The following is a 14,449-nucleotide window of genomic DNA, read 5'->3' on the forward strand; positions in this document are numbered from 1 at the left end:
TCCTTAGAATTATAGACTCATATGAAAAGAATCCCTCTCAATCATTACTTATGACCCACTAAAAGTGTGTGGTGTTGTATTTATCTGCAGAGACCCTGCCCTCCTCCTGTATTTTCTAATTTTCTTCTCGTTTTGCTGGTTTACGCACATGTAGCTCCCAGCCAAAACCTGTGTGCAGGTGAGGTCAGAACTATTAGTGAACAGGTAGTGGCGGCACACATCCAAGAGGAAGCTACAAAAAAATTACACTATAGCAGGGGAAACACCAGACGAACAAAGCTCATTCCAAAATGAGATTGTATCTAGCGTTGGCATTTACTTCCCCATCCTCCCCTTCGGATGGGGATGAAGAGCAACACTGAGATGGCTTGTTTTCCTTTGGATAGGTAGGTGCTAGCAGTTAGCTTAGTTAGCTAGCTAAAGCATTGGCTTTTCCATGTAATGTTAATTGTACAGTAGCTTGCTGTGTACATATAAGCAGTGTAGGGTGGAGCAGCCAAGTTTGAATGTTGCATTTACAAGCAGTAACCCACAATTCCTGCATAGTATACCTTTAAGAGCGCTACATTTTGCACAGGAGGCACAATCTTTTTTGAGACCAGAGGTCTTTAATTTCTGTGCTCTCTTTATGTGCCTCACTGTCTGAGAAAAAAAAATCATGCCTTTGCCTCATGAGACAACCACTGCCTGTTAAATGCTGAAATGAATCCAGCAACAGAAGGTCTGAGGTACGCCCAACTGTTTTGAAGCTGGATACGGTAACAGACTTGAGTGCTCTATGTGGGCTCCAGTACACTTCCTGTCACTCTTACCTGCATGAATTTATTGGTTTGAAGAGCCATTGCGGTTTGAATAAGCAGCTGTTTGTATTCAATGTCGTTCTTGAATGTGGAAACGTAGATGTCGCTGAATGGCATGTAGTCCTTGGGCAAATGAAAAGAAGAAATTAACATCGAAAAAACAATTTCACATAAATACACATTCTGATATGGTGACATGAGGTAATAACTAAGACTAGCTGCACATTATAACTAAATATTCAGTTACCTGTTGACTCGCCAGAGTCTTTGCAGACTCAGCCATTTTGGCATAGCTTTTGGCGTACTCAATATCTGAAAGAGAAAAAGTTCATGAGCTTCAGGTGATACAGGAATTAATTTGGTTATTACATTACACTATATCACATATATCTTACAGTGAACACAATTAAGAGAACTAAGTAGGTATCACTATAAATGGAACAAACAGTAAGGCAAACAGGCAAATGGTTTCTGCTCAGGCTGCAGTATGAATATAGATTCTCAATAGATATCAGCAGGAGCTTTAGGACCCCTATAAAGGTGTAGCCCTCCAAAGGCTTGTCGATGGTCAATTGAAGCATAAGCATACATGAGCCCCTTTTACACAGAGCTTCAGCAACACTGCTGAAAACAAGACTGTACATTACTCCTGTTTTCTTACACTGAACCAAACAACACCAGCATAACGCTGCTCCAGTGTGTAATTCTAGATAGCATGCCTGCATTCAGGAAGCAAAAGAGGTGTGATGTATAACAGAAAAGCGTTGGTGTCAAGTGTGTGTGTGTATGTGTGTGAAGTCCTCTAGTGCTGGCTGTCCTTTTTACGCGGACGTGGTTTTGACTCTGTTACTACCTCTGCTGCAGGTTTAAAGGTGTAACAATCCTGTCCTAGGACACAAGGACATTACAAGGTAATGATGGAACATTCCCGCCTTGATCTGGCTTTGTAAAAGTGGCTTTAGACTCTGTGATATTGTGAATAATGTATATTTAGTAGAAAAAATTTTAAAAAATTCCAGTTGTCTTGCCGTGACCAGTTAACGTTCTGTGATTAATTGCTTCATTATTCCCGATCATCACAGCTTCATGATGTGTAGGAAAACACCATCTCTGCATTTTAATCAAGTTTGCCGTTGGGTATAAAGGAGCTAAGCCCTTATTCCTGACTGACTGAGCAGAATTGCCTTCTGTACGACCAAGACTAAATGGCTATAAAGTGCCTACAAACTGTCGACATGCTTCTAAATTCTAACCTTAATTAACAGTCAAAAGGCTTATAATGACTCAGGGGTCTGATTTGAAAATGTTGCTTCAGTCTTGGGTCAAATATAATTAACAGATAACTCTCTTTGACTTGTTTCCACTGCACTGCAACAAAAGATGGAGTGAATTTTTACCACAATTCAGAAGTTAGCAATCATCAGATCCTTTCCCATAATATTTAGAATGAAGCCCTAACCCTGTTTTGCAACCCAGTGCACCGTCAACAGTCTAAATGTCTCACCCATAGCCAGTCGTTTCTCCATCCAGGCCAGAAGGTCTTTGATATACTTGGACCAGGCCTTGGCGTAGAGTAGAGCAGACTCCACCCCGCTGTCATTCTTCAGCAGGGTCAAGTCGACTTCTTCCTCCCGTGACAACAGCACCTCTGGGCCTGTAGAGTCTGCAGAGAGGAGACACGAATATCAAAACAAAGTTAACCGAAACACATGGTATCAAGAAAATTGCAGAGCGTTGGATTGATGTGTCTCAGTTCCACTATCCCAACAGACGTGTGTGGGAGGTAAATAAAAAAAAGAACACATTCAGGTTAAAGTGGTCAGTGTAGGAGGATATGAAAGTGCTGGGAATCTTTTCAAATACTGCGACGGCGTTGTTTTCTTTTGACTGGTTACACTGATGCACCTCTCCCAGCCACCCGCCATCTGATTTAACACAAACCCCATGTGTTTCCCATCCCACACGGAACTACTCCTAAACAGGCAAGGAATGTCAGATATGTGGACGGAGAGGGGAAAACGAGCAGCTAGAATGAAAAAAGCAACAGAAATAACAGGGGTGGAAGCAGAGGCTTCGGGCGGGTCTACCTCAGGCATTCAAGAGTCCACAACCTAAATCACTCGGTTAACTCACAAGCTGTTACTCGAGGCTGCCCTGGGCTACAATGCAACCATTAAATGCTTTGTTAAGCAGCCATTACTAGCTATTGCACTTAAGGACTCATTTATTCTACAGTTTTGCTCAGAGGTAAATAACAGAATGCGAATACCACTTACCCACAAGGTCACTTTTCTCTGAAACATATCCCTCAGGATCCACAGAGAGATTGTCAAAAGACTGTGAAAAAGACAGTTCCGATTATAAGGAGGGCATAGCAGACATACAATCAAAGTGAGACATCAAAAGCAGTGGGGTTTTCAACACCCCAATTAAGTACAGAAGGAAAGTCTCTGAGGTTTTTTTAAATGGAGGCGTAGTAAAATTGCTGCTTTAAGTGCACCCTTTTGAGAACTGTCATGTTTCAGAACAAAAAAAATAGTAAGGCCTGAGAGCTGGGAAAAGCAATATGGTGTCTCACCCTGGTTCTCCTGTTTTGGGGCATCCCCAACCCTGAGCCGCTGTCCACATCTCCCATAAGGAAGTCAGAAACTCTGAGGGGCAGATGTAGATGTATGTCAGAGGTGGAGTTTGATATGGTCAAAACTGAAATCTGTTTAGTAATAAACTGTCAAGTGTGTGGTTTCTCACTCTGATTAAAAAACAAAAAGCAGATCTACAATTCAAAACACAACATATACATAGGACAGAAAGATTTATGGTTAAAATTGTCTGAAGCCTGCCCTGCTTTTCTTGCACAGAAAGTAGTAAAACCTGGTGTTGAAAAGGTACACAAACATTGTACTCACACATTGCCAAATGTGAATGCCAAAGTGTCAATGGATGCGTGTATCTCGCCAAATATAGTTTTTGAGTTTTCTGGGTTCACTTCCTTGAAGTTAATGCCTGTGGGGAGAGATAAAATACACTTGAGCCAAAGTTGAATTGTATTACATACCAGCTTATGTAAGCACAATGATACAACAAATGTATGAACACAGCTATGAGGCTATGAGGCCTTACCTACTGATATAATAAACACAGGAACAATAGCTCAAAATAGAGTCAAAACCAGCAAGAATGTGCAGATTAAATGAAAGCAGTGTGCCCCAGTGCATTGTTGTTGTTTTCCTTTTGCAATCCTAAGTAATAGAGGCCATAGTTAACTGTCTGGCTTTTGTGAGTGACCTGTTAAAATTGCCTCTACAAGGGCTGAAGTTGTTTCAAGTAAGTGTTGACATTATCCTCGACGACAGACAAACAATTAAACCTCTGTGCGGTTACATGGGGTCAAGTTTTAAAGACAATGCTATGAAAACAGCTTAAAACCACAACCATTAGAGCAGAAGCAGTCTAAACACAGTGACGTGTGAAGTCAGTGTCTTCCCACCAAATAAGAGTGTGTTCTTCTAAACAGCTTCAAGGACCTTCAAGGACAGATGTTCAAGGAATATTCAGAAACAATCCCAAATCTTCCCTCTTTTTTTCCAGAGTGTTATGATCCCATAGACCATCTTCAACGTCGATCATGCACAGAAAAAGCAATCGATTGTTCACATTATTTTGAGATCTACCGTCAGCGAGAAGCCCGCCTATTTTACAACAATAAGCTTGACAAATCTTCAAGGATGTGTGCACGGAGCTTTCTTTGGCTGCAAACAGTTTACTCAGCAAGAAGACATTTGCAGAAAGCAATCAGAGGAACCAAAAACACGGTGAAATCCAACTAAGCTGAGTACTTCCTGTCTGCCCGCAACAGGAAACACTCGCACAGCTTGAGCTCTGTGACATGTAACACTACACGAAACTGTGACAACACTTACCTCTTCTCTCTGTCACCTAACATCGCTGTGTAGTAACTGGGACCAGAAAAAAAAAGAAGCTCTAATCAGTTCCAGTTTCCAGTCTGCTTTCTAGCTTTTGTGCTTCCATTTTCTCTTCATGAGAGCAAATTCGATCCATGTCAGAGGTGGCTGGGTTATAGTAAATTTCCAGCGTATGACGAAGCATAAAAGGGTCATGGCATCCTGAGATGGGGAGGAAACCCCACAATCTAGGGAGGCTCTTGAGGACACCAGGCGAGGGGAGACGACGAGGTGCAAGCCTCCCTGCCGTGCACCTCTCTGGCCCTGAATGCTAGCGTACAACTCTGCGCTGACTTCTTCCTCAGGACATCCTGTGGGTCTCATAACAATGATTCCAGAGCTCTGCCCCCCTTGTCATGATTGAAATATGGAAACTGCATCATTCGAGTACAGGGGCCATTGTTTTCTCACGGCTGAGCTGTAACTGGGACAATTAGCCCCTGAAAAATGTCTTTAGTGACTTAAAAGCATGTCTGATCAATTTCTGACAATCCTAGCCTGACATAACTCGATAGGCCATTCAAAAAATACTAAAATGTAATAGATTTATTAGTAAATTAGCTAAAGAAAACACTGTATTAAAATGCATACAAGAGTGTTCACAACATGCCTTTCTTAGATTAAATAAATCTACAATAGCTTTATCAGCACAGGGACAGAAAAATGACTTTGACATTCAAGATTGATTGCAGTAAACAAACACACTCCGTCAGCTTCAAGCATTTTCCCTAGACGTAGGGGGACAGAGACAGGGAAAGAATTTCAATAAGTTGAGGAAGTTGACACTTTTATTGCAGTGCCCTGCAGGTTTTCAGAAGGAGAAAAAAATGAGCACTCTCTCAAAATGTGACCAGGAAAGAGACCTTGTCTGGGTCTGGCTTGAACAAGAGTCTGTGAGAAGATCATATCTTTGATGACACACAAACGCAGAAGAAGTATGGCTAATACAACAATAGCTGTCTCTGTCTGACATGAAACCCTTCGCATCATACAGCTGAGTGGAGCTGAATATGTTCTCAACATTTACAGGTTAATTAAAGTTTGCCTACAGTTTCAGGTGATAAAAAACAACAGTAGAGAGCAGTCTGAGTGGATAAGATCTACATGTAAGTGGCATTTAGAACTGGTTAGGCAACCATGTGTTTGGAGAGGGAGGGAGGGAGGGAGGAGGATTTCTTTCCAGTAAATTCTGGCAGCTCTCCAAATGCCCCAGGTGTCACGAGCATCAAAGAGCAACATGAGTGAGGAGACGACACACTCAGAAGACACCGAGACGCACGAGGCCTGTTATCATCCAAACCTTTGAGTCCTCATCTCTGATGTCTCAAAGATTCATTCCTCTTTCAGCCTCTCCTTTTCGGGCCTCTTCTGGCTCGCTGACTGTGTCAATATTGTGTTACCTACTGGCCATTAGGGACAGTCCAGCCAGGGTGTGCAGTGATGTAAAGCACCCCCTTGTGGACAGGCAAATCTCCAAGTTCCACTTGTCAACTTGATATGTAAACACTGTATTTACTGCAGGACTTAATGACAGGGCTTTCCTTAATAAATAGGCACACTGGCACACTGCACTGCCTTACTGTGCAGAGGACGCCATCACTCTTCGCTGTTAGGATATTAATGCACATTTTTATGACACTTAAGCATACAGTGTAATAAATATCTGAGTAATACTCTTTCCTGACAGTGATTAAGTCACCATACTCACAAATTTTGTAAAACCTTGAATGAGTTATGTGTTCTTTGTACTGAGGGATAATAAATCAATCAAACTTTTTCTCTCTAGCTAAAAATTCAATATCTTAACTCAGGGTATATAAGTGTGCTCTTTTCCCCAAATTTAAAACCTGTGCACCTCACTTCACAGAACTCTGCAAAATCCTTTGTATTACCCTTTTTCCACCAAAATTAGCGTGTGTATGCAAGTTTTTAAGATGCAGGAAATCGTTATAAACGGGTGATTAAATCCTTTCTCACTGTTAGTAGACCAGAGCTGTGTACACGGCTCCGCAGTAGACAAATATGCCCTTCTGTTTTTTTTGTTTTGTTTTGTTTTCCTGGTGTATCACTTTTCAGGCCTACTGTCACACATCTCAGACGTGCCAGAAACAGGTCAGTTAACCGTAGCAGCATGGAGGTCAGTGGTTACCTCTCTTTATGTCTTGACTTGTTCAGTCTCTCTCACAAACTCATTGTGGACAAAATTTTGAACAATGTTTGAGGGCTGCTTGGAATGAGACAGACGGTAATTTGTTGTCGCCCAACATTGCGTGCCGGCAAAGGGACTAAAATTAGCACATCCACCTGGGTGTCGCATTTCCATCTTTGCCGATTGGAGCCAATCAGAGCTGGAGCTGATAAACACCTATGTCTATTGCGGAGTCATTTCTTCCAGAAGTGAATGTTGATTGTTACCTTAACCACTAAATACAAAAGCCAGGTGTTAGCAGGTGTTAGTGGGTTTTTTGTCCAGAAGTAATGGGGCTTATGTGAGCTCACATGAGATCGGGAATTATTGTGGCACAAAAATATGCTTGCCATAACCAAACAAACGTCACTGATAGTGAAAAATATGAATTTTCTGATAAGATTGACAACTGTATTTACTATGGACTGATCAAATTATGGCAGCCACCCAATCCACTTATTAAGGTCAGCATGAGTGCCGATTCCCCAGGATTTGGAGTTGCCAGAGCGCACCGGAATGATGCTGGTTGAAATTCATACACACGTCTGAGGGCTTTAAGATCCAGTCATCACTGAAGCATTTGTCATGAGAGAGAGCCAATAAAAAGTAATGGAATAGCCAAAGTCGTCATATTGACATCTAAGGCATGCTGACTGAGTCATGACACCAGCTTATACACTGAGTAACAAGCAAGAAACCATTCCTCCTTAAAAGTTGCCAGAAGCTGCCAACGGTAGCCTTTGAGCTGAGCAGTGGATTAAATATTTTTCTCAGTCTATGGCTAGCTAACAGTTAGCTAGTAAAGATGAAACAGCAGCAAAACATCCTTCCATTTTCTAGTCACAGTTGACTGATGTATGTTGACATGCCGCCATGGGAACTTCTATAGGCCAAAACCAACAGCACTACACCTCTGCTGATACCTGTGTACTGGATTGCTGCAACACTATTGGTATTATCAGTAGGGAATTTCTGAGTGCTTTAGAAAAAAACATGCTTTATAAATGTGTTTAAATCATATAAACAGTTATTGGTGAGGGGTCACTGTCTGTGCTGTCATTAAAGCAAGTCAACAATACCAATAATGCCTTTAGGTGATCTAACACCGGATCTCTTTTGTTTCCTTTTTGCATTCTAGGCATTGTCGAGGCACTACTCAAAGGACTACAGATGCAGACGTGCATTCTTAAACATTCTTAAGGAGTAGGTCTCAGCTCAGATATTAAGATAGGGCAGGTGAGCTGTCAACAGACAACTGCACACGTCACAAAACAAGGAAAAGAATGAGGACACGTGGATGTGCTTGACCGACAAGCAGCCTGCCAAGGGGCCTCTGCAGCCGCTGAAATATGGAATGCAAATTACAGCCATGTAGTCTCTGCTGTAGAGATTCTTGTGTGCAAGTGAAGTGAAGAAATACCCTCGCAGCAGATCACATTTCTAGCAGACTGAACTCGTGAGTTGAGATTCCTTTTGTTTGTATTCATTCCGAAGAAGGGAAACAGATCTGTTGCTGAAGCAGTAATAACTTCTCATGCTAACCTAGAACAGAGTAATAAAATATTACCGCGGGGTATTTACCACACTGGTCTCAAAGACTGACGTGGACCCTTAGCCTGAACCAGTAATGCAACAATGAGATTCCATGCCAAGATATTTGAGCACCATGTGGGCGCCTGGGTGTTTTTACCTGCATGTCTGTGTGCGTCCATGCATGCTAGTGAGTAATTACTGACCTTTGACCTTGGCAATGACCGTACCAGCCGCTCCCAGGATGTCCACTGAGTTGAGGGTCTGATGTTTGCCGATGACAGCCTTGAGGACGCGGAGCAGCTCTGTCAAACGCTCCTGCACCACCTTCTGGAGACCTTCCGGATTCTCTGGAGAAGAGAATGCACAGGTCATGTAAGTATCAAGACCTTGACAAGACCAACAAAAGCTTAATCAAATCAGAAACCCAACTGCCATGCACAGCTTGCAATCACACATTTTCATCTATTAGTCAAAGTCACCGCCGTCACACTACATTTTGAGTCACAGGTCAGATTAATTCTCAGCATTCCTTTGCTCTTAGCCACATGTGCTACTTGACAAATACTTGTAATTCTGAAACTATGAAACTCTGCTGTCATCCTTGTCTGATCCAGACAATTCCTTCAGGGCAAGTAATACAGTACATGTTCCATTATGTTTCTGTATTCACGGTTGTGCCTTCAGATGAAAAGTGTGAAGACAGCTGGGGTTGAGAGACAGTGACTAACTCAGTTGTTGCAGCATAAAGCTGGTGTGATGAAACTTCTCTGCTTCCTCTAGGCAGAGAGACACCACGTACAACGGAAAAGGCATTTGTCTATGTAAACAGGTCACACTGCGTCAGTCATGGTTTTCACATTGTCACACAGGTAGACTTGATGAACACAGAGATGACGTGCTTTTGGCGCTTTTGTGATCGCAAGTAAGGCAAAGTCAAACTTAGACTTCAGAGAAACGCCCCAGTTATGATAAAAGCCACACATTTTACTGTGTCAGTCAGTTAAGAGTGACAGCTAAGTGCCATATTTTTTATTTGACTTTTTACTGCTTAAGCACTGAATAAATACAACTGTGGCGCAGAGTCTGAGTTTATGTACGATACAATTTGTAAAATGCCATCCAATAAAAGGGCACTCATACCAAATAAGGATACAGTAATTACATTTTCAAGGTGACTGAAGTGGTGCACATGGTAGCTATTATACAAGCATATTTTTTCATGCAGCAATCAGAAGACAGCATGAGCAGCAAAAAAAAAAGTTGAGGAGGATCTTGCATATCTCTCTGTTACTGATGAGGTTTCAGATAATGACACTTGAGGAGGAACAGAATGTACAAAATGCTATTAAATTTCGTCCATCCCTTTATTTTGCCAACCATATCACATTCTATCAGACACCCTGCTATGATAGGCACGCTTTTCCTGCAGAGCAACGCAAAACAGTCGGGGGTAGAACACCACTGATCTTTATTTATGTATTTCAACAAATGCTCTTCTTCACAACTTTATAGTTCTCTGTGTTGATTATTTCAGAGCAACCCTACCTTACTTTTAAAATAAGCATCACAGTATGTTTTATATACAGTTAAGCTCTTTAGGTGAAATAAGAGCCAAAAAGGAAAGCCGTAACAGACGAATCTTGTCCAAACAACACGAGAGGAAGATAGTCAGCCCGTCTCCCACTCTGATGCAAGGCTAATCAGCGGAGCCTCTGCAAGTTGGCACCAGGCAATAGGTGAGTTCATATCTAACCCGCTGCTTTAGAAGAAGCAGGGACACCGTCTGGAAACAGAAAAGTCATCTGTTTTTCATCAAGGCCACCCCACCAGGCAGTAGCATGAGATGAGAGACTGAATTTATTGGAACGTTAAAAGGAATTACAGAGGCGAGAAAATGAGAGCCTGAGTGTGTGTGTGTGTGTGTGTGTGTGTAAGTGTTACCTATTTGACTCCTCTCTTATTCAAAAACATGCTCATATTAATTTAATTGGCTTGTGTAGAACATGGTAGAAAAGAGATAATCAGCTACCCAGACATAAGCCCATCTGTGACACTATTTCACAAGACACAAGGAGAAACAGAAATTAATGAAGACACGGCAAGGCAAGAAAAGATTTTGATTATGAATTACTAGGGATTGTAATACAAAGAAGACTTGAAGACGCTCTCCAAATATACACAAAATTAAAGGACATGAGAAAAGCACCAGGGTCCAGGGCTGATTAGAAGCCTGGCACTAACCTCCAATCCAACCTCCCAAGGATTAGAGAAAAAGTGTCCTGTAGAGCAGGGGGGAGGGGGGGGAATCACCTGCTCACCCTCTGCCCCAGGGCGAGAGGTCCCCGGCCCTGCAACACACACACTTTAAGGTACCCCTCCCTACTGAAAATCACAATGGGCCTTCAATAAGCACCCCTGCCTTCCTTTTACCTTCCCTCTCAGTTGTGTTCATCAGGGTACTTTTGGTTTGCTCAGTGGCGTTTGAAGATTCCTTATCAAAGATGTGTGGTTTGACCATTAGCATATGACAGCCAATCCTAATGAGGTCCGCACCTGAGAGTTTTCAGTTAGCATGACTAAAGTGAGGCATGACTAAAGGTGCTGCTCTCGATTCACAACAGTAATGTTGCTAAGGATCACCCATTTCCCCGTCCTCTGACAAGAGCAGGATTTAATTAGGCTTATCTGTTCTTCAGAGAGGAGAAGGGGAAACAAATTGTGAGGAAATAACAATAGCTGTGATGTTGTGGTAACAAAGGCGGAGGGATATCCTGAGCCAATCTGCTGGATTGGAACTGAAGCCAATCAGAGCATGTTTTTTTTTCATGGATTTGTATTGGCTGTATTTTTTTGTTTACTGTCACCCGCTGCCAGCTGTCAAAATTGCTCCACTGTGCGGAGTCAAAACGGTGTAATGGAGTGGCACAAACAAACAAATAGCAGCCAGCAATTTCAATTAAGGATATTTACACTGACAGCCAGCCTCAGTGAACAAAGACCATGTCCATACTAATGAGAGCAGAGCTACTCTGGGGGTTAAAAAAACCACTACCTATCATGCGTGGACACCAGCAGCATCACCGACAACTACTCAAACTTCAACTTCTCTCAACTTGGGAAGAGACATCCAGCTCCTGTGCATATTCCCTTCAGACTGTGTTTCTTATATAGAGCTGTCAAACATATTCAAGTCTCACATAGTCAAGACTTATCTCCAACGTGCAGTGTCAGTGCTAAAGAAAGGCCTGGAAGCACTCATTATCAGGGGAAAAAAGCTCTGGTTTGTTTGTATTTCTTTTAACCAATCACAATCATCTTGGGCAGAGCAAAGCCCAGGATAAAAAGGAAAAACATAATTTGATAATCAGTGCCATAGAGGTGAAGTCTGATTTATATTTCAGCTCTGGAGGAGCTCAGTGGACCCGCTGAAACCACAGATGATTTGCTAGCTGTATGCGGCCCTTGCAGAACATTATTACAGCGATATCGCAGAAGCTCATGGGAAACGGAATGGATAGGTACATTGGTGAAGTTAATCTCACTAGTGCATGCTGCTGCCAGGGTAAAAAGATGTGGCAAATCAACTGCGACTAACTGTGTCAGAAACTGAATCAACTTCGGGCATGAGAGTCCTGTGAGACGGAGTCTAGGCTTTTCCGCGGTGTGTTGACAAGTTGTTTTATTCCTCGTAGATCTTAACAGCATTTCACGGAAAAATCAAAGCAGGCATGCCTAAATGCACAATCCAAATCCTTGCCAATACTTTCCATTTTCAGCGTGTAGGTTGTTAGCTCAGTGGTTGTTTCCTGTAGCAAAGGCAATTTTCAAAATGATAACAAGCAGATAGATAAGAGGATCGGGAAAGCTAGCTAAAATAACCGACCAATGGCCGGCTTACAGCCACAGTCTACATCCGATGAGTCAGGGTAAACATATTCAAAATGTCTTCCTACTTCTGGCTCCAACATGTGCCTGTTTTGGGCTAATCGCGGAACTCCACAGTTTGTGTGCAATTAGGCTACTTAGATCATTGTTAATTCTTCACCCTACAAAAGCAGATTAAAAAAAAATCAAACAAAAGAATTGTATTTAACAATCAGAAATGGGAATAAAGTTATCAAAACAAGGTCAAATTTTGTGTGACAGCTCATACTGATCGCCACCATTGTTGCCCTTTGAATTGTGTGAGAGGATCCGTGCTCACTGCAGCGTGAGACAGCTGAGAGAAAGCTGGTAAAAATCAGTGGTGAGTGCTTTTGTCACAACAATGGCATCAGAAAGCGCACTGGAAATTTGCAGCCAATTGTGGAGGCCATGCCATTGTTTTGGTAGAGATAACAGCGCTGAGGCATAGAGCTGGGCCATATTGTTTAAAGGAGGACCCCCTGCCAAAGCCAACGCAGCTCAAGGCTGCCTTGTCTTTCTTTACAGTGGTGGGATGAGCTGGTGTCCCAGCCACGCTTCACGCTCAGTCTGCTTCATTTATTCTTCACAAGATCAAGACCTCCCTCCCTTTTAGGAAAATAACGTTACAGTAAAAAATAGTTGCAGTATTAGGAAGATTTGAGACCGCTACTAACAACTACTACTACTGCTACTACAACTAAAGAAATGATGAAAAAGTATACATTTATCTCTTAACCCTGAGATTATACTGCAAACTGGCCAACAGTCCAAAACCCAAAGATATTCAGTTAACGACAGTGTATGACAGGAAAGCAGCAAATGCTCAGAATTGAGACAATTGAACCGGCAAATATTTGGCATTTTTGCTTGAAAAGACATTTAAACAATTAACGATTTCTTTTCTTTTGACAGCTGATTGATTCAGCTCTATATTAGTTTTGTAACCGGGATGCTGCAGCAGATCCATTACATGTACCCGACAGTCATACCAGTCATGCTTCCAGTCTAGCCTTTGCTGTTACACACCGTCTGACAGCTAAGTGTTCAAAACACAATTATGGTAAGTAGGTTTAGCTCTAACAGTACAGAACATTTTGTTAATTCAATTTTGAACAAAAAGGCACCCATCTGGCAGCTTAAAGGTTTTTATATAGGTTTCCATCAGTCTTCCATGGTGTGACGACAGCAAGACTTTACCACTAGACATCTCCAACATCTCTAGTCTAGTTTGCAACGAAACATGCATACTAAGACCAAAACACTAAAGGTATACTATGCGGGATTGTCAGTAAGTTTCTAAACACACTTGCCAGCAGAAATGAAAGTCAAAGCCAACCCTAGATTCACTCTTATTTGGCTTTCTGACTCACTATATTTACATCTTTTTGGCGACAGTCTGGCACCTGTTTGCTACCTTTTTATGAAGCCCTGACCTCACCCAAGTGCCATCGGGGTACATGCCTATAAGCGTCCCAAGCAAAGAAATTAAGAAGAAAATGAGAAAATACAGGCAGAGGGCAGGGTCTCCAGGGTTTACTACGCATTCAATCATTTGTGGCAGCCCACCATGATTAAAACATCCGCTGCCATGTTAGGATTTTCTATTTTTGGAGCTGGACCGATCATTAGGTGCGCTGGTGGAATATATATACCATATGCATTTTAATTTCAAGGAAAATTCTGCATAGTTTATTTTTAGGTTTGAAACATCCCTGCCTCTGAGGTGCTTCAATGACAAAAAAAAAACTTATCAAAATCTATTATACAATCATCCGCAAACAAAACAAAAAAGAAGTTTATCTACATGTCTGCACATGTTTTACTCTAAGTCTTACTCTTAAAGTAAACAGCAGCACTGAATATGTTAATTATATTCTTTTAAAAAATCCCAATGATTTTGGCGTAGTTTCACCAAAGGAAATACACCCTGGAGACTTGAAAGGTGGCTGTAAAAAGTCTGAAGCTTCAAGTAATGTCGTTTACAAATGACTCAACTAGTGACCAGTTTCACCTGAAAAAAGGGATATAAATGTCAACAGAAACTCCTCAAACCACTCATC

General features: G+C 41.9%; 1 protein-coding gene across 3 annotated transcripts in view; it reads right to left on the minus strand.

Annotated features, from left to right (window-relative positions):
• LOC117272335 (rho GTPase-activating protein 29-like) overlaps positions 1-14,449 on the minus strand; it is a 34,831-nt gene that overhangs the window by 11,211 nt on the left and 9,171 nt on the right. The window contains exons 3-9 of one of the 3 annotated variants that reach the window (XM_033651201.2): positions 8,687-8,830; positions 3,707-3,803; positions 3,379-3,451; positions 3,077-3,137; positions 2,305-2,463; positions 1,048-1,112; positions 813-923 (exon numbers count right to left, since the gene is read on the minus strand). In XM_033651201.2, coding sequence (XP_033507092.2) covers positions 813-923; positions 1,048-1,112; positions 2,305-2,463; positions 3,077-3,137; positions 3,379-3,451; positions 3,707-3,803; positions 8,687-8,830 — 710 coding nt within the window. Of the gene's footprint in view, positions 1-812; positions 924-1,047; positions 1,113-2,304; positions 2,464-3,076; positions 3,138-3,378; positions 3,452-3,706; positions 3,804-4,287; positions 4,612-4,720; positions 5,049-8,686; positions 8,831-14,449 lie in introns of those variants that run through there. The other 2 variants (XM_033651203.2, XM_078173091.1) reach the window with 2 other exon arrangements.

This window comes from Epinephelus lanceolatus, chromosome 12, assembly GCF_041903045.1.
Source record: "Epinephelus lanceolatus isolate andai-2023 chromosome 12, ASM4190304v1, whole genome shotgun sequence".
Lineage (NCBI taxonomy): Eukaryota > Metazoa > Chordata > Actinopteri > Perciformes > Serranidae > Epinephelus > Epinephelus lanceolatus.